Below are 24890 nucleotides of genomic sequence, written 5' to 3'. Positions count from 1 at the left end.
TTAACCAGTTGCCGGTGCTGTTGCCGGTTATCCCGGTGGGCAGCTTGTACGGGGGTCTGCGTCATGTAGGATGCCTCAGCATTCTTCCTCCTCTAATCAGTGGGGCAGCAGGCTGAGGGTTACGTGGGTTTCCAGCCGGCGGGTCTTCTCCAGGACTGTGCTTGGTTCGCTGTGTTTAGGGGACACTCTGGTCTTTTGTGCCCTAGTTGCTTACATCCAAAGCACCAAATAGGCTGTGAGTAATCCTGTGAGTTGAACCGGGCTGTCTGAGGATAGTTCGTGGCTGAAGGCAGTGTGGTAGAACGGTGCGCCTGGGGTTGGTAACTGGTAGCTGCTGGGGTGACTGTGGGTCTTTAGTCCACTCTGGCAGGGATCTTAGTGGTGGCAGTGTCCAGTTTGCGGGCATCCGTATACTCATCTGCCAGGCGAGCAGCTTCATGCAGGGTGGAGGGTTTATGGTCCCGAACCCACTCTCTAACTCCTGCGGATAACTTGTCGAAGCAATGTTCCAACAGGAATAGCTGCAGCACCTCTTCCCCAGATACGGCTTGGCACCCCGCTATCCAGTGAGCTGCTGTGCGGTGCACCTTATATGCCCACTCAACGTAGGAATCTCCAGCTAGTTTAACATTGTCTCTGAACCGTCTCCTGTATGCCTCCGGTGTAACCGCATACCTGGAGAGCAGAGCCTCTTTTACAGCATTATAATCCCTGACTTCCTCATCTGGAATGGCTCAAAAAGCCTCGCTGGCCCGGCCGGATAATTTTCCGGATAATATCATGACCCAGTCCTCTGCGGGTACCTTGTGTAGTGCACATTGCCTCTCAAAATCCGCAAGGTGTTTCAATGAAGTTTTTAAAAGCTGCAAAATGTACTTTTCCTCTTTTCCACTGGGGTTGCTGTGACTTGGGCTGCTGCATCGCCACTTTGGCGAAGTAGGTTGGCCTCCACGGCTGCTATGACCCAGTCGATAATTTCGGCAGACGGGTTGGGGCCATAATGTGCCAGTCTGGCCAGTCTTATTTTAACCGCCCGGTCAAAGCTTGCATCTTCGGGGGTTCTGTCTGATATGCTGGGCTCATTGGTTCCTTTGGGCCCTGGTACTCCGTCCATCTCGGTCAGTATTGTAATAATCTCCCTCTTCCTGAGGTTACTGGGCTGTCGGCCCCGTTGTTCTAGCAGGTCTTTAAGGGTGGCTCTTTTCAGCCTTTCATACGGTATTCCATTAGGTCCGGATGTGTAGTTGCTCTTCTGGGCGATGAGGACCATCCCGTCGCTTGCCACCAATTGTTATGGTATAACCCTGTTATCGAGGGTTAATACAGATGAAAGATGCCCTGAATACGGGATCAGTAACACACAAATCCAGTTAATTTCCCCACAAACACGAGACCAAGCTCCGTCTTGATGGTAAAAACAGAATCTACTTTATTGAGGGCTATATGCCCGGTATTTATGCAGGTCTCCCACCTGGTTGACACTGTCCTTCAACTCTCAGAGCTCTGTGTTTTCTTTAAAATCAGGTCATTTTGCTCAGATACTTGTTTATAGTCCTCCTGCTTACTTCTGGTTTAAAAACAACTCCAACTGTCCTTAGACAAAACAGTTACTCAAAACTGAAGTTAACCCCTCCAACAACAGTTACTCAAAACTGAAGTTAACCCCTCCAGTACTGTTGGATTTGCACCCAGTACCTATAATGGGCACAGGGGTGACTTAACATAATGCCGAATCCCTAATCCGTAGGGAGGTTGACAGAGGGGGTCTGTCACACTACAGATATAAGTTACTGTATCACACTGTGTACATATACATGTGATACAGTAATGAGATCTGATTATACCTACAGATATAAGATAAAGACACATGTATATGTACACAGTGTGATACAGTAATGAGATCTGATTATACCTACAAGCTCAACCCATTTTCTTAGGTTGTGGCTTCAAAACGCAATCAGCTAATTCATATACACAAATAAGCCTTAAAAAAAAAAAAAAGCAAATCTCATACATTTTATAGTCTGCAGCTGGTAAAAAAAAGTAATTGGAAACACATTAAGGGTAGGGCTGCACCGATACCAAGTATTTGCATGAGTACGCATACTCGTGCAAATGCACCGATACTTAAACCGATACCTTCACTTCTACGCATATGCTATCTTGTGGTGGTTTTTTAAAACTGCATGTTCCCATTTCATTTTAAACTGGAGTGGAGACTAAACTAAAAATTGTTTACTACTGTTCTGCCAATACAAATTGTTGTTATTTGTATTATTGTAGGAGATCACTGTACCTCGTTCAGACAAACCCCTGAAGTACTGGGCAGTTAATAAACGAATTTCCAGCTCTGGCTAAAATGGCCCAAAAATATCTTTCTGCACCATGCAGTAGTGTGGAAAGTGAAAGACTGTTCAACTTAGAGTCAAACCTCCATACAAATGTCAGATTGATGTTTCTTATAACAGCCCTACAACCCAATTGCATCACCCCTTTAAATGTAATATTTTATTGTAATATTTTTTATTTATAAACATGTTCAGTGAACTTTGTGACAAATAAAACTTTTATTATTCCATAATGTCTTTTGAATTACAGTCCTTTATAATTATAAAGAAGGAACCTTAAATAATTAGTCTGGATTGTGCTTGGTAAACTGTCACATGACATTTAAAAAAAAAAAAGTATCGGTACTTGTACTCGTCATAAAAAAATGGTATCGGTGCAATCCTAATAAGGTAAACACAATTTTATAGTATACTGTCCCTTTAACATACTTTGGCTACCATCATGGTAGGATGGTATTAGGATAGTGGTTCCCCTCCTCCTCATATAGCCCTTTTATGCACGGTTCCAGCACATGGGTTTCACTGTTTGTATTGAGATACTTAAGTAAACTTACAGAGTGATCTACTGGGTGCCACCACATAGGATAACTAAATGAGAAATATTCCTTCCTCCCTCTTTATTTACTTTGAATACTTTTACTATATATTGGCTATACTATACTAGTTTAAGCGGTGCTTACCCACTGATATATTCATCCTATAAATTATCATTATCAATACCTTGAATGGTCTTGAAGGGGACCCCTCGTATCATTATTCTATAACTTCACAGATCTAGTGTATTACTCCTACCGGTCTGGAGACTAAGACCCCCTTTGTAATATGGAGAACGTACACTTGCAAATAGAGGATCTCATGTATTTCATAATGTAAATGGAGGTTTCAGTGAGCCAGGATATGGCAAATAATTATTCTTGTCATGTATGTACCATATACTATGCTACTATGGTGTATTTTTTTTTTTCTTCATGAAAATTTTTATTTAGATAAGTAATACAGAGAATACAACACCACAAACGTTATACAGCAGTTAAATAACCAGAATTGTTAACCGCGCAGGCAAGAATGTCCAGAAACTCAGTGCCTGCGCTTACAGATAGAATATTTCTGACTGGTCTGCGCTAGAATAAAGCAAGACAACAGGTAAACAGAAGGTTATTTGCGGTTGATAGTTATCTAAAACAAGTCACATCATATCCTCTAAGTTTTGCTTAATTTTCTAAATTTTTCCTTTTTTATTTATATTAATGAACAATTTACAATATATGTATGAGCAGGTGAGTATCCAATCCAGAAGGTTCTGGTGAAGAAGAGAAAAAAAAAAAAAGGGGGTAGGGGGAGCACAACTCATGCAATTAGGCGGGAGACACCAGTCCCCACAATTAAGCGGGAGACAATTGTTCCTACACTAAATAGTTCTGTTCCAGTATGCTAGCATTAGTTCATGTTGGTCTAGTTTATGGGTTTTTAAGTAGTGATATCTCTCAAAGCATCAGCAGATCGTTCACCTGATTCCGCCACTCTTGTTCAGTGGGAACCGTTTTGGGTTTTCCAGTACTTTGGTATGATTTTTTTGGCTGCTATCAGCATTAGAAGCAGTAGTGCCTGTTTGCCCTGGGCCTTCTAGCCGGGGCGCAGAACAAAATAGTAGGGTTTCCGGTGTTAGAGGGATTGCTGTTCCTAAAATTTCCGTCATTGCATTAAGTACTGCCGTCCAGTATTCTGTCAGACGAGGGCAGCACCACCAAATACGGAGCAGGGGAGCCCACACCCCCGCCAACAAGTGTTAGTCGTTCTAGGAAACATTTTGCATAGCCTCGCTGGCGTTAAATACCAGCGGCTAATAAGTTTTAAGTGAATTTCTTGTATTTTAGCTGAAACTGAAGAGCGCTTATTAAGTTTCAATGCTCTCATCCACGTCGTCTATATTTTGGTTTAGTTCCCGTTGCCAGGAAGTTGTATATGAGGGGAGAGAGGTAGCAGAATGTGTGACATTGATTTTGTATAGTTTGGAGATTAAGTGTCTAGGGTAGTTAGGTTGTATACAAAGTTTCTCAAAGTATGTAGGTTCTCTTCCAAAATCATGTCTGCTCTTGTGATGTGAAATATAGTGTACTAATTGGTTATAGTGGAGCCACGAGGAAAAAAATCCCCCATGGGTCTCCGTGAGGGTCTTTTGCGTTTTCAGCTTGCCCTCTTCTGAGATGAACCGGATGGAACCCGTTCTGAGGGGGTATGGAACCGGGATTTTGCTTTTCAGCCTGTGAAAGGGAAGATCTACATTCTCCAAAAATGGGGAAAGCGGCCCAAATCTAGAGGAGATGTGTATGTTGGTGGATAGAAGTTTGTCCCATTCGGACAGGGTATGTGCCGTAATGAGGTACTGCTGCGTGTGTCTGGGTCTCTGTTGATGGGATGTCCATGCCAGTGTTGCTACATTGGTTAATTTGAAGATGTATCTATCTAGGTGTATCCATATCTTATTGTCAGTGTTGTGTGCCCACTCCACTACATGCCTAAGTACAATTGCCTGTTTGTAAGCCAGGAGGTTCGGAACCCCCAGCCCCCCATTATCTCTAGGTAGGTATTGTGTTTTCCTTGGTACTCTTGGTTTTGTGCCTGCCCATATAAACTGTTCTATAATCTTTTGTAATTGGGTAATATAATTATCATGAAGTGGTATGGGTAAAGCCTGCATCAAATATAAAACCTGGGGGAGAACGTTCCTTTTTATCACCCCTATCCTGCCCAACCAGGACAGGGGCTTATTCCTCCAAGAGGACAAGTCACGTGCAATATCGTTTTTTTAGGGTGCTATAATTATGCTTGAATAGCTCTTGGGTATTTGAGGTCAGCTGGATTCCTAGGTATTTCAATTTGTTTTGGGCCAGAGGAACATTCTAGTTATCCTTGATTTCTTGTAAGACTTTAGGGGGGTATTGATATTTAAGATTTCTGATTTAGAGATGTTAAGTTTGAAGTTAGACACCGTACCATAAGCGTTCAACTCAGACAACAATTCGGGAATGGAGCTTTCTGCCTCTGTCAGGGAGAATAGGATATCATCAGCGTTGAACGCTTCTTTATGTTCCGATTGTCCTATCTTAAGGCCTTTAATGTTGTTGTTGTTTCTAATTTTTTGAGCTAAAATTTCAATAGAGATGGCAAAAAGTAGCGGGGACAGGGGACATCCCTGTCTGGTGCCATTTTTGATGGAAAAGGGCTCTGATAAGGTGTTATTCACCTTGATCCTCGCATTAGGGTTGGAGTATAAAGCGAGACATATTTGGGAAGGGGCTCTGGTATTCCCATCTCGATCATAGCCCGATGCAGAAAAGACCAACGAACCCTGTCAAAGGCCTTCTCCGCGTCGGACGAGAAGAGAACCATGGGTGTAACCCGAGGCTTTAGCGAAATTTATTAGATGAATAGTTTTGATAACATTATCCCTAGCTTCCCAGCCTGGTATAAATCCAACTTGATCGCAAGGTATTAAACTAGGGAGGTATTTATTTAGTCTGTTGGCCAAAACTTTAGCAAAGATTTTCATGTCCGTGTTGATAAGTGAGATGGGGCTAAAGTTCTCAGGGCATGTATCTGGTTTTCCTTGCTTAGGAATTAGTGATGTGTGCCTCTAGGAGGTTCCTAGATAGAGAGGGGTTGTCCCTTAGATTATTAAATAGAGGTAGGAGATGAGGGGATAGAGTGTCTGATAATTTCTTATAATACCCTATCGTGTAGCCATCTGGCCCAGGGCTCTTTCCCGATGGGGAATCCTTAATTGCCTGTCGTATATCCTCTAGTGTGATAGGTGATTCAAGGTGAGCATTCCCGTCTTTGTTTAGTGTTGGCAAGCCTAATCCCTGAAAGTATTTATCAAGCTGTTCTCTGGGTGTTGAGAGTGAATCCTCCCCCATCGACGTATCATCGAGGTTTGGGATATTGCATAGTATGTTATAATAGTGTCTGAAGGTAGATGTGATATGTTTATTGCTCTTGATTAAATGACCGTCTGGGGATTGTAGGTTGTGGATGTAGGAGGACATTTGTTGCCTCCGCAAGCACCTAGCCAGTAACTTACCCGGCTTGTCCCCACCCTCGTGGTAGTGTTGCCTTAAATAGAGTGCATTGCGCTGATGGATTGTCGTCAGGTGAGCTTTGAGGTCCGATCTAGCTTTGAAGAGGTTATTTTTGAGATTGTTATTATTTAAGTCTTGCTTGTGAGCTTTCTCGAGCGCGCCTATTTTGTCCAAGAGTTGTGTATGCGTCTCTCTAGCCTGTCTAAGGATCCTAGCCTTCCGCTTAATAAATATACCGCGCATAACAGATTTATGCGCTTCCCATGAAGTACTATGTGACATCTCTTTCTATTTCTGCAAGCGCAATAGGGTCGTCTAGAAGGGAGTCATCCAGCCTCCATATTTTGGTTGTAATGGGGAGGTCTGGCCACAGGATAGAACAGGTCACTGGAGCATGATCTGTCCAAGTTATCTGACCAATCTCACATCGACTGGTTAAAGAAAGTCCGTTAGCGTCAGTGAGGATGTGATCTATCCTAGTGTAGCAGTTATGTGGGGGCGAGTAGAAAGTGTAGTCTTTGGTCTGTGGGTGTAATGTCCTCCAAATGTCGTGGAGGTGGAGATTGGTAAATGTGTTATTTATTGTTTTTAGCTTATTTCTGGGGATAGACGAGATTCCTCTAGAAGAATCCAACCCTGGGTCGAATGCTAGGTTAAAATCCCCGGCTAAAAACAATGTCCCTTTAACCCGGTCTAGTATTAAGTTTGAAACCTTTTTAAAGAAAGCGTTGTGGGCTTGGTTTGGGGCATAGATGTTCAACAACGAAAGCTGTTGCCCATATAGATGTCCCGTCATGAGAATAGAACGGCCCTCGGGTCCCTGTCAGTCTGTGTTATCTGGAAGGGAAGAGACTTATGAATCAAAATGCCCACCCCACCTTTTTTTGGGGGGGCCCGAAGCAAAACTGGCTATAGGAAACTGCGGAGTGTTCCATCTAGGTTCTTTACCCTTCTGGAAGTGTGTCTCCTGGATCATGAGAATATGTCTCCCCAATTTGGAAAACTCTTTACATGCTATCGACCTCTTACCCGGACTGTTAAGTCCTTTAACATTTAGCGTTGACAGTTGCAGAAAATGGTCTTGAAACCTACTGAGTCTACTCGCCATCACCTATGGCAGTGGGGGAAGAGGAAAAAAAAAAGGGGGGGGGAGGAAAAGAAATAACGAGAAACAAGAAAAAGGAAGAAGCTAAAGTTGAAAGGGTTTAGAAACTTAGTAGAGGTTGTACACCTAGAGCGTGCCAGAAAAGAGGGAACAAGAGAAGTTCTCTTATTTGTAACACAAGAGTTAGTAAGAGAAGTCAAGACACTTGGGGGAAGTATCTCCCTCACCGGCTAGAATAGGTATAATCAATACTATTTTTTAGTCTAAGAGGCATGTTGGTTGGGAAAGAGAAGGGGAGAGGGAGATGGGACTGATATATAGTAAGAGTAGCCATACTAGATTGGGGATGGTATTAAGGAAGTGATGCTATCCTACTATATATGACACAAATATACATTACAACCCTTTGCAACACTCTCCACATGAAACGGTATAACCCAGATTATAATCCGGAGAACCCAGTAAACATGAAACAGGTTAAACATGCATAAACATTAACATATCGACAATTAAGAACCGTAAATGAAGACATATAACAAACATAGGATTTAGTGAATTGTCTATTGCAAACACCAATAAAAAGGATACTGCCTCTGTCGAGAAGAGGACCGTAGGGCCCTTAGTGTTGATATAAGACATCGTTCTTGGAAGAATTAAGGAGTCCACAATGTCCTGGGTAGGCAGTCACAGTGGGTCGGGCTCTACTTTATAAGAGCAGTAGAGTCTCGTTTGAGTAAGCAAAGATGGACCAAGCCATTTGGCCAAGGGAGTGAAAGGCCTCTTCAGCCTGGGATTTCCTCAGCTGGGGGAATCTGTGCAGGCATCTGGGTCTCCGGCGTTTGGAGGGCAGGGTTATTGCCCTCTGCTAAGGCAAATGTAATGGAAAGTTCCTTGCAGAAGGATTCAGGATAGTCTCCAGGTCTGAAGATGGCCGTTTTGTTATTGCTTGAAACTATTAGGGATACAGGGAACCCCCACCTATACTGGACGTTGTGTCTAAGAGCTGTGGTTAGGGGGTTCTAGTTCACAGCCGTTTCTGAAGAGTTGTCTGGGAAAGGTCTGTGAACAGAGATATTTCTTCTCCAGCATGGTAGATAGGGTGTTTGGACCTTGCGCAGCGGAGAAGTTCTTCCTTATCTTTAAACCGCAGAAATTTGACTATATCTCTGGGTGGGGGCCTTTGGAGGGGGTTTGGGCCTTATAGCCCTGTGAGCTCTTTCAATGGGTATGTTATCTGCAGACGGGTTCTCTTTTTTATAATTTTGAATAGGGCTTGTAAATATCCCTCTATAGCAGGAGGGAAGACTGACTCCGAAACTCCTCTTATACGCAGATTGTTGCGCCGACACCTGTTTTCAAGATCTTCCAGTTTGTTGGGGAGGATATTGATCTTATGTTCATGTTCCAGGATATGAGTGGTATTTGCCTGGACTTTGCTATCTGTGGAAACCTGCTTTTCCTCTAGGGAAACCACTCTGATCAAGCGCCCCAATGTCTCCAAACAAGCTTCTCATCTCCTGCATGATTTCCTTGATGTCCTCCTTTGAGGAGAGATGCAAGATGTCGTTTTTAGTTAAATACATGTTTGTGGGAGTTTCAGCAGATTGCATTTGGTTTGGCATAGGTAATGAGGGGGTTACTGCGTCTCCTGAGCAAGCAGGTGTGGGGTTCTCTGCAAGCTTGAGATAGTGATTGAGGTTTTTATTGGTAATGGGTTTGTCAGATTTGTTTTGCTTCTTTCAAGGCATCACATTAGTAACAGGATAAAATGATTATGAATGAAAGCTAAGGAAGAGTCGCATGGAGTGATGTATCAGTCTTATTGTAAGGTTTGAGGCTTATAAAGATAGTGAATATCCCTGTTTCAGTCCTGTCAGGAGGATAAGGGAGAGGGCAGTTCACACTCTCTGTAGTGTTAAATTGTCTGAGGTGGCAATCTCTGCTCTGAAGCTGTGAATAGTATTGCAGTTAAGTGATGCAAGGCTGCTATAACCCTAAAGGCCCAGCAGCGTTATCTTTAGTTCCTCCTCAGCCCTCTAATCACAAAGAAAAGTGTAGGTAAGTAATGTAGGTAAGGACTTAGAGGTTCAGCTGCGTTTCTCTAGCTGTCGCCACCTCCTCTTAGTCTGGGAAACTGCCTGATGATATGTGCTTGCGGCCGGCCACGTGGAGGAAAGATGGCGACCGGGAGGGCCCGCGATATGTGCTGCGGGACGCGGAGCTCTGATGTATACTCCGCAACTGCAAGAGGCTTTCTGCTCCTATTTTCAGCCCAGTCTGGGCGGCGGTAGGTTCCGTGGGCTAAGGCACTGCAGCTAAAGCGGTCCGGCAGATGGATCTTACCCGGGTGTGTAGAGGCTGTTTGTTAACAGCTAATCCTGGGTCCGTTACCTCTTGTCACTTATTACCCCTTTGACGATCCGGAAAGTGGCTCAGGGAGGGTAGGGATTACTTGTGATGTCCCAATCAGGTTTAGGGAAGAAAAAAAAGGTTAGTTACCCGGCTTACAGCGCTCTAAAGGCATGTAAGGAGATGGGAGCTCTAACCGAAAGCAGCCATCATCCTGCATGGCTAAGCTCCGCCTCCCGCTACTATGGTTTTTAATGTGTTATGGCATTAATTGTATGTCGTCCTTTTCCGCATAACCACAATAAAAGAATACTTAAAAGGACACTGAGACCAAATTTTTTCTTTTGTGATTCAGATAGAGCATGCAATTTTAAGCAACTTTCTAATTTACTCCTATTATCAATGTTTCTTCGTTCTCTTGCTATCTTTATTTGAAAAAGAAGGCATCTAAGCTTTTTTTTTCTTGTTTCAAAACTCTAGACAGCAGTTTTTGATTGGTGGATTAATTTATCCACCAATCAGCAAGGACAACCTAGGTTGTTCACCAAAAATGGGCCGGCATCTAAACTTACATTCTTGCATTTCAAATAAAGTTACCAAGAGAATAAAGAAAATTTGATAATAGGAGTAAATTAGAAAGTTGCTTAGAATTCCATGCTCTTCCTGAATCACAAAAGAAAAAATTTGGGTTCAGTGTCCCTTTAAAGGAAAAAAAGAGAAAAAAAAAGGGCATTTTAATTAATTAAAATTGACATTTCAAGCGTTTTTCTTCAAAAACGTACCTTTTAATCCTGAAAGCTGCTCCATCGATTCCCCCAGCTTTCGGAATACGCTGCTTACTTCAGAAATGACTAATCCGGCCTCCTCCAATCACAGCGTCCCCCCGCGAAGAGGGCTTGCGATGGGTGGGGGAAGCGCTGCAGAGGCTCTCAGGATTAAAAAGTGTTGGGTTTTTTTGGTTTGTTTTTTTAAGAAAACGCTTGTTGTCAATTTTGATGAATTTAAAGTGCCCTTGTTTTTAATAGGATTATTAGAAACCGGGCACTAATTTGTCAAAATTGGCCTTCACTTTAAGTTTTACTCTTATCTCATTGTCCTACTGCAAACAATTAGGAACAGATACAAAAAAATAATCAGGCAATAAAATAGACTAATACAACTCTACTTTTATATCTTTCCCTAATTCTCCATAGAAGACTGAGATAAAACGATTTCAAACATGGTGGCGCTGTTTACTTTACAGAATCTCTAAACTTTTAACCCTTTAAGGACACAGCTTTCAGTTTGCGCAATTGTTTTATGACGGAAAAAATCTGTCATATGTCCTTAAGAGGTTAAACAACTAATATAATGGTAAAAATACTGCCAAATACATAAAGTCTAGCATGTATTTACTGCTGAAAGGGACATGAAACCTAACATTTTTATTTCTCATGATTCATATAGAACATATGCTTTTAATGTTTTAATTTATTTTATCCAATTTGCCTCATTCTCTTGATATCCCTTTTTTAAAAAAACAGCTTTCTGAAGACATCTGGTGAACCAATGACAAGGGGTATTTTTGTCCAGCCACCAATCGGCAGCAAGCTCCCAGTAATGCATTGCTGCTCCTGAGCCTACCTAGATATGCTTTTCAACTAAGGATACCAAGATAATGAAGCAATTTAGAAAGTTGTTTAAAATCACTTGCTCTGTCTGAATCATTAACCCTTTCATGAATCTAAACAAATCAAAATAGAGGGCGCCACATAGTGCAGATCAATAAGAAAATTCAAAACCGATACGAGAGGAGCTGAAGAATCCTACTCACAAGATGTAAAGAACTGATGTGCAATACCAACAATCCGGAACCACCCGTCGTCCGGTAGACCAGTTAGTGATGTCGCAAATGGGGATCCTCGTCTCACCAGGGAGAGTCCAGAGATACCGCAAGGGGGGAGTCTGTACAGCAGTGGTCAACCTAGCAGGTCCAGAGATCCTCCAATTAGGAGGGTGATGAGGCTACAGCTCCAAATAGGTGGAAAAGTTGCAGGATTTAAGATAAGTCGGCAAAAGAGAGTTGCAAAGTATTAAAAGATTTATTAAAAAGGTAAAAACAACAGCAACGCGTTTCTCAGTGTAACACACTGTTTCATCAGGCTATACAAAACAAACTCTCAGCTGCCATATTTAAGACCATACCAGGGCCATTCAGAAAAATTGCACACCCCTAGCGGATAATACCAAAATACATGGGGGGGGGGGTTAGAGGGTAGACATAAAAAAAATATATAATTACAAAACATTGGTTATATGAACAGTTAATATACACTGATCTAATTCCAAAGACAACAAATTCCCAATTTGTGTATAACTAAATAAGAAATATAAATACAATTAGATGTTAAAGAGCAAATTAATTACACCTATAACTAACTGGTAATGGTATATTCCGTTTCTCCATGGGAATATAACAAACATTTGATATGCAGAACATATATATCATACTACATTTTATATTTGTCAATCTTATTGATCTTAGACTACTTGCACCAGATCATGGGATAACTAACCTAATAAAAACGATTCTGTTTAAGTTGGTATCGATATCCTAATGTGATGTCAGATGCGGAGGGGGCGTGATCAAACACGCCGAGTATAATGTATACAAAGTGTCTACTCTACATGATCAAGCTGCAGGGAAGTGTCGCAAGAGCAGATGATTATTCTTAGACCAATTATTTGAACAGAGGGAATGAAACCACTGTAGAAAATAACACAATTATGTGTCGTAGACCATAGTTGCTGTGACAACGGGGATGTGAGAATCCAAGTTGACACAGAGTGACGTCAATGCTAGGGGGCGTGGCCAGACACGCGAACTGTACAACTGCACAAAAAGTGAATTGTCGGATAACAAAACACAAGAAAAATCACGGGGAGGAAAGGGATAGCAACTAGCTAAATGGTGTGCCCCTTTATCTTCTATAATGTGCGATAGAACTGATAAGCACGCACCCAAGGAAAACAGTCAATAGGACCGGGGTTAAAGATCACCAGTGTTGTCAGACCATAAAGAGAGGGGAACTTGGATCACTACACTAGATATCATAACTAGGTGACATAATAAATAATAAAATAGATTTTAGGGTTATCGCGGTTTGGATATACAGTGGAGTAAATGGGGGGAAAATAATTGGATGCGCATAATTCTTAAAAATTCATAGTTCGTAATACTAAATTTAGTGATGCCCATGGGGACGGGTGTGGGTGTGTGTCCACCAATGAACAATCAATGCATGCTTGGTGATAGGAACAGCAACCAATAGCAGCAGTTCCTAAACGTGCTGAATGATGTGAAGAGATACAAAGGAATAACATGTATGATAACCTGTGTGAAAGAATAATTGTGAATATTTATATATCAGGACGAAGAATACCAAAGAAATGTGAAAATAAATGAATAGGGAAGAACAAACTTTGATATCGAAATATTAATATATTGGAGGATGTAAATGAATGTATATAGGGTTTTTATATATATATATATCCCCTTAGATACAGATCAACTTATTTTAATGTTAGGTAAAATACACAGATCATAAAATAGCTAAAGGGTCAGACCCTTTCGTGTCAGGGCTATAGTGCCTACATCGAAACAACTGTTCCGATGTAGACAAATTGAAACCACGAGATTGTACACACGATCGCGAGATTTCAATTATTGGATCGCGTCTGGGGGGCGTCCCTACAACCCTAGGAACGCCCCCAAGACCGCGATCAAGTCCTGACAGCACAGAAGGCTTCAGGACAGCCGTTAGCTATGACGTTCTATTCAGTCATAACGGCTTTAAAGCCCAGGCTAATTATGACGGAATAGAACGGCATAACGGCTTTAAAAGGTTAAAGAAAAATTTGGGGTTTATGTTCCTTTAATATCCTTTAAAAGGAATATGCACTCTGTTTCTTTAGTAGAAACATGTTTAAATCAAAGTATAAAAATAAATGTGTTTTAGAAAAAAATCAGCTTATTTTCTTGCTAAATTATCACTCTGTAGCAACTGCCTATAGCTAAATAATCAGACATCATAGAACTTAGGTTCTATTGTCACATTATTTCTGCAGCAAAAGTCCTCTACTCAACATGGGCAATAAACAGGTAAAGCTAGATTAGATGTCTCCTAGCAACACTTCAAAAGAAAACTGCTACCCTGCTTTCATATAGAGACTACAGCCCCTTTATAGGGCTGTGACAGGAGGTAATGGACACTGCAAAATGAAAATAAATGGTAAAATACTTTTAAAATTATGAAAACAAATTGCAATTGTTTCTATTAAGTATATATTTACAAAAATGAATATTCCTTTTAATAAAAAAATATAGCAGTCAAGTGTGGTACTAACCTGTTTTGTGCTGCAGTTATTTCCCAATGACCAAACTCCCCACCACTTGCCTCATTTGTAGGAGCCAATCAGGGCTTGTCACTGGCGGCTAGCCCCTGTCATCTTATTGGAGCATGCGTTATTTTGTGGTCTTATATCTGCTGAGACCGATTTAGGACAGATATGTAGCATGGTTAAGATTGTGAAATTTGTAGTGTTCTCTGAAATGGCTAAATCTACATTTATATTACAACTTCTCACATGGTGTAGAATATATATATATATATATTTCCAGCTGTAATTATTTGTATTAGAATTTACTATTTATCTCTCCTTTCAATCTGCTTAATGATTCTCCTGTTTGTAGATGTGGAAACAACTTCTGTGCATCCCACCGCTATGCAGAGACTCACAGGTGCACGTATGATTATAAGGCTTCAGGAAGGAGACGCCTGCAAGACTCCAATCCTATAGTGAGTGCACCGAAACTTCCTAAAATCTAGCCCCGCGCGCGGCACTACGGACACGTCTTGCCTCCTTTTTAGAACACTTGCCCAGCAGCAGCTGTTTCCGTTTTACTGAAGAAGAATGTGAATGTTACTTAACACTCGCTCCTTTTTAATGGAAAAAATCTAAAGTTTCTGGTTTTAATTTTTTTTTTTTCTTTCACTTTAATTTCTGTTTTAAAGAATGATTTGTTTGGTGTTTTTTTATATAGCAGGCAAATTCTATTTCACTAGACAAATCTTTGAAAAGATGCACTTTACTGACTGATATTTACTGTGTAACCAGAGGAATCTCTTCTATGTGTGCGTTTGTCCTTATTTTTTATGTTTAAATTATTTCTACCTTTCCCTTATGTTGTGGCTTTTTTGTCAGACTTGCAGTATGTGATACCGACAAGGCGGCAGCGGTTGCTAATTTCATTGGGGGAATAACTAGTTGTTTTGCTATTTTTTTTTATCTGATTCTTAATGTCTTCTGATTTATATATAAATAAATATTGCCTTTTAGTGTATAATACTGCGCATGTTGTACATACAGTAAAACTGATGTGCAGCTGAGCGTGTTGTGGATTTCTTGGTTCGTGTGCTGTATAGGAATACATATAAGAAATAAGACACTGCGTGTGACATTAATGCTCCGTGGTGGGGCAAGTAGTGCTGGTACCTGGTCTACGCTCTTTTTTCACGATTCACATCAAACAATTTTAAACATCTTTACGATTTACTTACTGTTACCTATTTTGCTTCATTATCTTGCCATCCTTTGTTGAAGAATCAACAATGCACTACTGGGGATTAGCTGAAAGCCAATGACGAAGCATATATGTGCAGTCACCAATCAGCAGCTTCTAAGCTTACCTAGGTATGCTTTTCAACAAAGGTACAAAGAGTATGAAACACATTGGATAATAGAAAACAATTGGAGAGTTTATTTTAAATCCCATACTTAATCGAATCATGAAAGAAAAAACTTGGGCTTCATGTCCCTTTAAGGTAAAGAAAAAAAAAAAAAAACCTGTTTCCAGACACCAAAATTCTATAATTGAAATTACTTCCAAAGAAAATAACAAAATCCTTTTATTCAGCAAGGAAAAAAAAAACCTTCTCTCTAGTATTGCAGAATTGTGCAGGAAACTATTGTAGCTAGTTCATGCCTGTGCTCTAGCTGTGGCCCTGTGTCTGCAACGTGAGTTACAAAGTGCATGCACAAGGGTCATGCTATGAAATGCGTCAGACAACAACAAACCTCTGAAATTCCCAGACACATTTAATCTCCATAATATGTAATATATCCATAATCACTGGAAGTGAACAAGTGCTGCTGAGATCATTTATAATTCAGTATTGTTCTTCCCCCCGCAGCTTCTCTGTTACATAGCAGCAAAGAACTGCAGAAACGTAACTCGATAAGAATAAAGTTCTGAGAGAAACCATTCCTTAGCCAACAGCAGCGGGAAACTGCCAATCGTAATATAAAAACCAAACAGATCCAAGGGACAATTAAACCACAGAAAACACCACCCAGAGCAACACAAGAATACTAAATTATGCTGGCACAATACATGACATGGACACATTATATTGCATCAGTATGCTACGTTACATGGGCACACTATCGTGTCAGTATGCTACGTTACATGGGCACACTATCGTGTCAGTATGCTACGTTACATGGGCACACTATTGCGTCAGTATGCTACGTTACATGGGCACACTATCGTGTCAGTATGCTACGTTACATGGGCACACTATCGTGTCAGTATGCTACGTTACATGGGCACACTATTGTGTCAGTATGCTACGTTACATGGGCACACTATCGTGTCAGTATGCTACGTTACATGGACACATTATATTGCGTCAGTATGCTACGTTACATGGGCACACTATTGTGTCAGTATGCTACGTTACATGGACACATATTGCATCAGTATGCTACGTTACATGGGCACACTATTGTGTCAGTATGCTACGTTACATGGGCACACTATTGTGTCAGTATGTTATGTTACATGGGCACACTATTGCGTCAGTATGCTACGTTACATGGGCACACTATTGCGTCAGTATGCTACGTTACATGGGCACACTATCGTGTCAGTATGCTACGTTACATGGGCACACTATCGTGTCAGTATGTTATGTTACATGGGCACACTATTGCGTCAGTATGCTACGTTACATGGGCACACTATTGCGTCAGTATGCTACGTTACATGGGCACACTATCGTGTCAGTATGCTACGTTACATGGGCACACTATCGTGTCAGTATGCTACGTTACATGGGCACACTATTGTGTCAGTATGCTACGTTACATGGGCACACTATTGTGTCAGTATGCTACGTTACATGGGCACACTATCGTGTCAGTATGCTACGTTACATGGGCACACTATTGTGTCAGTATGCTACGTTACATGGGCACACTATTGTGTCAGTATGCTACGTTACATGGGCACACTATCGTGTCAGTATGCTACGTTACATGGGCACACTATTGCGTCAGTATGCTACGTTACATGGGCACACTATTGTGTCAGTATGCTACGTTACATGGGCACACTATTGTGTCAGTATGCTACGTTACATGGGCACACTATCGTGTCAGTATGCTACGTTACATGGGCACACTATCGTGTCAGTATGCTACGTTACATGGGCACACTATCGTGTCAGTATGCTACGTTACATGGGCACACTATCGTGTCAGTATGCTACGTTACATGGGCACACTATCGTGTCAGTATGCTACGTTACATGGGCACACTATTGCGTCAGTATGTTATGTTACATGGGCACACTATTGCGTCAGTATGCTACGTTACATGGGCACACTATTGTGTCATTATGCTACGTTACATGGGCACACTATCGTGTCAGTATGCTACGTTACATGGGCACACTATTGTGTCAGTATGCTACGTTACATGGGCACACTATTGCTTCAGTATGCTATGTTACATGGGCACACTATCGTGTCAGTATGCTACGTTACATGGGCACACTATTGCTTCAGTATGCTACATTACATGGGCACACTATTGCGTCAGTATGTTATGTTACATGGGCACACTATTGCGTCAGTATGCTACGTTACATGGGCACACTGTCGTGTCAGTATGCTACGTTACATGGGCACACTATTGTGTCAGTATGCTACGTTACATGGGCACACTATTGCTTCAGTATGCTACGTTACATGGGCACACTATCGTGTCAGTATGCTACGTTACATGGGCACACTATCGTGTCAGTAAGCTGTCACATGGGCACACTATCGTGTCAGTATGTTACGTTACATGGGCACACTATCGTGTCAGTATGTTACGTTACATGGGCACACTTTTGCTTCAGTATGCTACGTTACATGGGCACACTATTGCTTCAGTATGCTATGTTACATGGGCACACTATCGTGTCAGTATGTTACGTTACATGGGCACACTATCGTGTCAGTATGTTACGTTACATGGGCACACTTTTGCTTCAGTATGCTATGTTACATGGGCACACTATCGTGTCAGTAGGCTGTCACATGGGCTCACTATCGTGTCAGTATGTTACGTTACATGGGCACACTATCGTGTCAGTATGTTACGTTACATGGGCACACTTTTGCTTCAGTATGCTACGTTACATGGGCACACTATTGCTTCAGTATGCTATGTTACATGGGCACACTATCGTGTCAGTATGTTACGTTACATGGGCACACTATCGTGTCAGTATGTTACGTTACATGGGCACACTTTTGCTTCAGTATGCTATGTTACATGGGCACACTATCGTGTCAGTATGTTACGTTACATGGGCACACTATCGTGTCAGTATGTTACGTTACATGGGCACACTATTGTGTCAGTATGTTACGTTACATGGGCACACTATCGTGTCAGTATGTTACGTTACATGGGCACACTTTTGCTTCAGTATGCTATGTTACATGGGCACACTATCGTGTCAGTATGCTATGTTACATGGGCACACTATCGTGTCAGTATGCTATGTTACATGGGCACACTATTGTGTCAGTATGCTATGTTACATGGGCACACTATCGTGTCAGTATGCTATGTTACATGGGCACACTATCGTGTCAGTATGCTATGTTACATGGGCACACTATCGTGTCAGTATGCTATGTTACATGGGCACACTATCGTGTCAGTATGCTACGTTACATGGGCACACTTTTGCTTCAGTATGCTACGTTACATGGGCACACTATCGTGTCAGTAGGCTGTCACATGGGCACAGTTTAGTGGGGGAGGGTTAAAATGCTACACAAGGGGTAAAACCAGCAACCAAACACCTAACCATTCTAACGTCAGTCATGATATTCTACAGCAGGATGTCTAGAGCAGAGAGATCATTATAGTCCATATCAGTTTGTCATGTTTGACATTCAGATGTCAATTATGTGCATCTCACAAGTCTATCAGTGACAGGTCAGTCATATGCATGTCACAAGACTATCAGTCAGCTGTCAATCAGGTAAATCTCTGTCACTTAACATACCAGTTAGTCACAGATATACCCACATACTTGTTCATGCTACGTGTTTCCCTGGTGCTGGGCATGGCCTAAATGGGAGGTATGACTTGGTTACCTCTAGTGAATCGATGTGCTAGTGGAAACTCAGAATATATATATATATATATGACTGTCTAGCGGTGCTGTATATAGTAACAGATACAGTGCAGCGGCTATAATGTCTGTGTGTATGGGTGCTGTATATAGTAACAGATACTGTGCAGCGGCTAGAATGTCTACTGTATATAGTAACAGATACTGTGCAGCGGCTATAATGTCTGTATGGGTGCTGTATATAGTAACAGATACAGTGGCTATAATGTCTGTGTGTATGGGTGCTGTATATAGTAACAGATACTGTGCAGCAGGTATAATGTCTGTATGGGTGCTGTATATAGTAACAGATACTGTGCAGCAGCTATAATGTCTGTATGGGTGCTGTATATAGTAACAGATACTGTGCAGCGGCTAGAATGTCTACTGTATATAGTAACAGATACAGTGCAGCGGCTATAATGTCTGTATGGGTGCTGTATATAATAACAGATACTGTGCAGTGGCTATAATGTCTGTATGGGTGCTGTATATAGTAACAGATACTGTGCAGCGGCTATAATGTCTGTATGGGTGCTGTATATAGTAACAGATACAGTGGCTATAATGTCTGTGTGTATGGGTGCTGTATATAGTAACAGATACTGTGCAGCAGGTATAATGTCTGTGTATGGGTGCTGTATATAGTAACAGATACTGTGCAGCAGCTATAATGTCTGTGTATGGGTGCTGTATATAGTAACAGATACTGTGCAGCAGCTATAATGTCTGTATGGGTGCTGTATACAGTAACAGATACTGTGCAGCAGGTATAATGTCTGTATGGGTGCTGTATATAGTAACAGATACTGTGCAGCAGCTATAATGTCTGTATGGGTGCTGTATATAGTAACAGATACTGTGCAGCAGCTATAATGTCTGTATGGGTGCTGTATATAGTAACAGATACTGTGCAGCAGCTATAATGTGTGTATGGGTGCTGTATATAGTAACATATACTGTGCAGCGGCTATAATGTGTGCATGGGTGCTGTATATAGTAACAGATACTGTGCAGCAGCTATAATGTGTGTATGGGTGCTGTATATAGTAACATATACTGTGCAGCGGCTATAATGTGTGTATGGGTGCTGTATATAGTAACAGATACTGTGCAGCGGCTATAATGTGTGTATGGGTGTTGTATATAGTAACAGATACTGTGCAGCGGCTATAATGTGTGTATGGGTGCTGTATATAGTAACAGATACTGTGCAGTGGCTATAATGTCTGTGTATGGGTGCTGTATATAGTAACAGATACAGTGCAGCGGCTATAATGTCTGTATGGGTGCTGTATATAGTAACAGATACAGTGGCTATAATGTCTGTATGGGTGCTGTATATAGTAACAGATACAGTGCAGCAGCTATAATGTGTATGGGTGCTGTATATAGTAACAGATACAGTGGCTATAATGTCTGTGTGTATGGGTGCTGTATATAGTAACAGATACTGTGCAGCAGGTATAATGTCTGTGTATGGGTGCTGTATATAGTAACAGATACTGTGCAGCAGCTATAATGTCTGTGTATGGGTGCTGCATATAGTAACAGATACTGTGCAGCAGCTATAATGTATGTATGGGTGCTGTATATAGTAACAGATACTGTGCAGCAGCTATAATGTCTGTATGGGCGCTGTATATAGTAACAGATACTGTGCAGCAGCTATAATGTCTGTGTATGGGTGCTGTATATAGTAACAGATACTGTGCAGCAGCTATAATGTCTGTATGGGTGCTGTATATTGTAACAGATACTGCGCAGCAGCTATAATGTCTGTATGGGTGCTGTATATAGTAACAGATACTGCGCAGCAGCTATAATGTCTGTGTATGGGTGCTGTATATAGTAACAGATACAGTGCAGCAGCTATAATGTCTGTATATGGGTGCTGTATATAGTAACAGATACAGTGCAGCAGCTATAATGTCTGTATATGGGTGCTGTATATAGTAACAGATACTGTGCAGCAGGTATAATGTCTGTATGGGTGCTGTATATAGTAACAGATACAGTGCAGCAGCTATAATGTGTGTATATGGGTGCTGTATATAGTAACAGATACTGTGCAGCAGGTATAATGTCTGTATGGGTGCTGTATATAGTAACAGATACAGTGCAGCAGCTATAATGTCTGTATATGGGTGCTGTATATAGTAACAGATACTGTGCAGCAGCTATAATGTCTGTATGGTTGCTGTATATAGTAACAGATACTGTGCAGCAGCTATAATGTCTGTGTATGGGTGCTGTATATAATAACAGATACAGTGCAGCAGCTATAATGTCTGTATATGGGTGCTGTATATAGTAACAGATACTGTGCAGCAGCTTTAATGTCTGTATGGGTGCTGTATATAGTAACAGATACTGTGCAGCAGCTATAATGTCTGTATATGGGTGCTGTATATAGTAACAGATACTGTGCAGCAGCTATAATGTCTGTGTATGGGTGCTGTATATAGTAACAGATACTGTGCAGCAGCTATAATGTCTGTGTATGGGTGCTGTATATAGTAACAGATACTGTGCAGCAGCTATAATGTATGTATGGGTGCTGTATATAGTAACAGATACTGTGCAGCAGCTATAATGTCCGTATGGGTGCTGTATATAGTAACAGATACTGTGCAGCAGCTATAATGTCTGTGTATGGGTGCTGTATATAGTAACAGATACTGTGCAGCAGCTATAATGTCCGTATGGGTGCTGTATATAGTAACAGATACTGTGCAGCAGCTATAATGTATGTATGGGTGCTGTATATAGTAACAGATACGGTGCAGCAGCTATAATGTCCGTATGGGTGCTGTATATAGTAACAGATACTGTGCAGCAGCTATTATGTCCGTATGGGTGCTGTATATAGTAACAGATACTGTGCAGCAGCTATAATGTCCGTATGGGTGCTGTATATAGTAACAGATACTGTGCAGCAGCTATAATGTCTGTGTATGGGTGCTGTATATAGTAACAGATACTGTGCAGCAGCTATAATGTCTGCATGGGTGCTGTATATAGTAACAGATACTGTGCAGCAGCTATAATGTCTGTATGGGTGCTGTATATAGTAACAGATACTGTGCAGCAGCTATAATGTCTGTATATGGGTGCTGTATATAGTAACAGATACTGTGCAGCAGCTATAATGTCCGTATGGGTGCTGTATATTGTACAGATACTGTGCAGCAGCTATAATGTCTGTGTATGGGTGCTGTATATAATAACAGATACTGTGCAGCGGCTATAATGTATGTATATGGGTGCTGTATATAGTAACAGATACTGTGCCGCAGGTATAATGTCTGTGTATGGGTGCTGTATATAGTAACAGATACTGTGCAGCAGGTATAATGTCTGTGTATGGGTGCTGTATATAGTAACAGATACTGTGCAGCAGCTATAATGTCTGTATGGGTGCTGTATATAGTAACAGATACTGTGCAGCAGCTATAATGTCTGTATGGGTGCTGTATATAGTAACAGATACAGTGGCTATAATGTCTGTATGGGTGCTGTATATAGTAACAGATACAGTGCAGCAGCTATAATGTCTGTATGGGTGCTGTATATAGTAACAGATACTGTGCAGCGGCTATAATGTCTGTATGGGTGCTGTATATAGTAACAGATACAGTGCAGCAGCTATAATGTCTGTATGGGTGCAGTATATAGTAACAGATACAGTGCAGCAGCTATAATGTCTGTATGGGTGCTGTATATAGTAACAGATACTGTGCAGCGGCTATAATGTCTGTGTATGGGTGCTGTATATAGTAACAGATACAGTGCAGCAGCTATAATGTCTGTATGGGTGCTGTATATAGTAACAGATACAGTGGCTATAATGTCTGTATGGGTGCTGTATATAGTAACAGATACAGTGCAGCAGCTATGATGTCTGTATGGGTGCTGTATATAGTAACAGATACAGTGCAGCAGCTATAATGTCTGTATATGGGTGCTGTATATAGTAACAGATACAGTGCAGCAGCTATAATGTCTGTGTATGGGTGATGTATATAGTAACGGATACAGTGCAGCAGGTATAATGTCTGTGTATGGGTGATGTATATAGTAACGGATACAGTGCAGCAGCTATAATGTGTGTATGGGTGCTGTATATAGTAACAGATACTGTGCAGCAGCTATAATGTCTGTATGGGTGCTGTATATAGTAACAGATACTGTGCAGCAGCTATAATGTCTGTATGGGTGCTGTATATAGTAACAGATACTGTGCAGCAGCTATAATGTCTGTATGGGTGCTGTATATAGTAACAGATACTGTTCAGCAGCTATAATGTCTGTATGGGTGCTGTATATAGTAACAGATACTGTGCAGCAGCTATAATGTCTGTATGGGTGCTGTATATAGTAACAGATACAGTGCAGCAGCTATAATGTCTGTATGGGTGCTGTATATAGTAACAGATACAGTGCAGCAGCTATAATGTCTGCTGTATATAGTAACAGATACAGTGCAGCGGCTATAATGTCTGTGGATGGGTGCTGTATATAGTAACAGATACAGTGCAGCAGCTATAATGTCTGTATATGGGTGCTGTATATAGTAACAGATACTGTGCAGCAGCTATAATGTATGTATGGATGCTGTATATAGTAACAGATACTGTGCAGCAGCTATAATGTCTGTGTATGGGTGCTGTATATAGTAACAGATACAGTGCAGCAGCTATAATGTCTGTATGGGTGCTGTATATAGTAACAGATACTGTGCAGCGGCTATAATGTCTGTATGGGTGCTGTATATAGTAACAGATACAGTGCAGCAGCTATAATGTCTGCTGTATATAGTAACAGATACAGTGCAGCAGCTATAATGTCTTTATATGGGTGCTGTATATAGTAACAGATACTGTGCAGCAGCTATAATGTCTGTATGGGTGCTGTATATAGTAACAGATACTGTGCAGCAGCTATAATGTCTGTATGGGTGCTGTATATAGTAACAGATACAGTGCAGCAGCTATAATGTCTGTATGGGTGCTGTATATAGTAACAGATACAGTGCAGCAGCTATAATGTCTGCTGTATATAGTAACAGATACAGTGCAGCGGCTATAATGTCTGTGGATGGGTGCTGTATATAGTAACAGATACAGTGCAGCAGCTATAATGTCTGTATATGGGTGCTGTATATAGTAACAGATACTGTGCAGCAGCTATAATGTATGTATGGATGCTGTATATAGTAACAGATACTGTGCAGCAGCTATAATGTCTGTGTATGGGTGCTGTATATAGTAACAGATACAGTGCAGCAGCTATAATGTCTGTATGGGTGCTGTATATAGTAACAGATACTGTGCAGCGGCTATAATGTCTGTATGGGTGCTGTATATAGTAACAGATACAGTGCAGCAGCTATAATGTCTGTATGGGTGCTGTATATAGTAACAGATACTGTGCAGCGGCTATAATGTCTGTGTATGGGTGCTGTATATAGTAACAGATACTGTGCAGCGGCTATAATGTCTGTGTA

General features: G+C 41.2%; 1 protein-coding gene across 1 annotated transcript in view; it reads left to right on the top strand.

Annotated features, from left to right (window-relative positions):
- LOC128639757 (AN1-type zinc finger protein 4-like) overlaps positions 1 to 15267 on the top strand; it is a 39924-nt gene extending 24657 nt beyond the window's left edge. Inside the window, 1 exon segment of the mRNA XM_053691883.1 lies at positions 14614 to 15267. Coding sequence (XP_053547858.1) covers positions 14614 to 14749 — 136 coding nt within the window. The 3' untranslated portion in view covers positions 14750 to 15267.
- The last annotated feature ends 9623 nt before the right edge of the window (positions 15268 to 24890 follow it).

The sequence above is a fragment of the Bombina bombina genome, chromosome 9 (assembly GCF_027579735.1).
Source record: "Bombina bombina isolate aBomBom1 chromosome 9, aBomBom1.pri, whole genome shotgun sequence".
NCBI classification, from domain to species: domain Eukaryota; kingdom Metazoa; phylum Chordata; class Amphibia; order Anura; family Bombinatoridae; genus Bombina; species Bombina bombina.
Note: the sequence above shows the minus strand (reverse complement) of the source record. Positions and strands in the feature narration are given on the sequence as shown.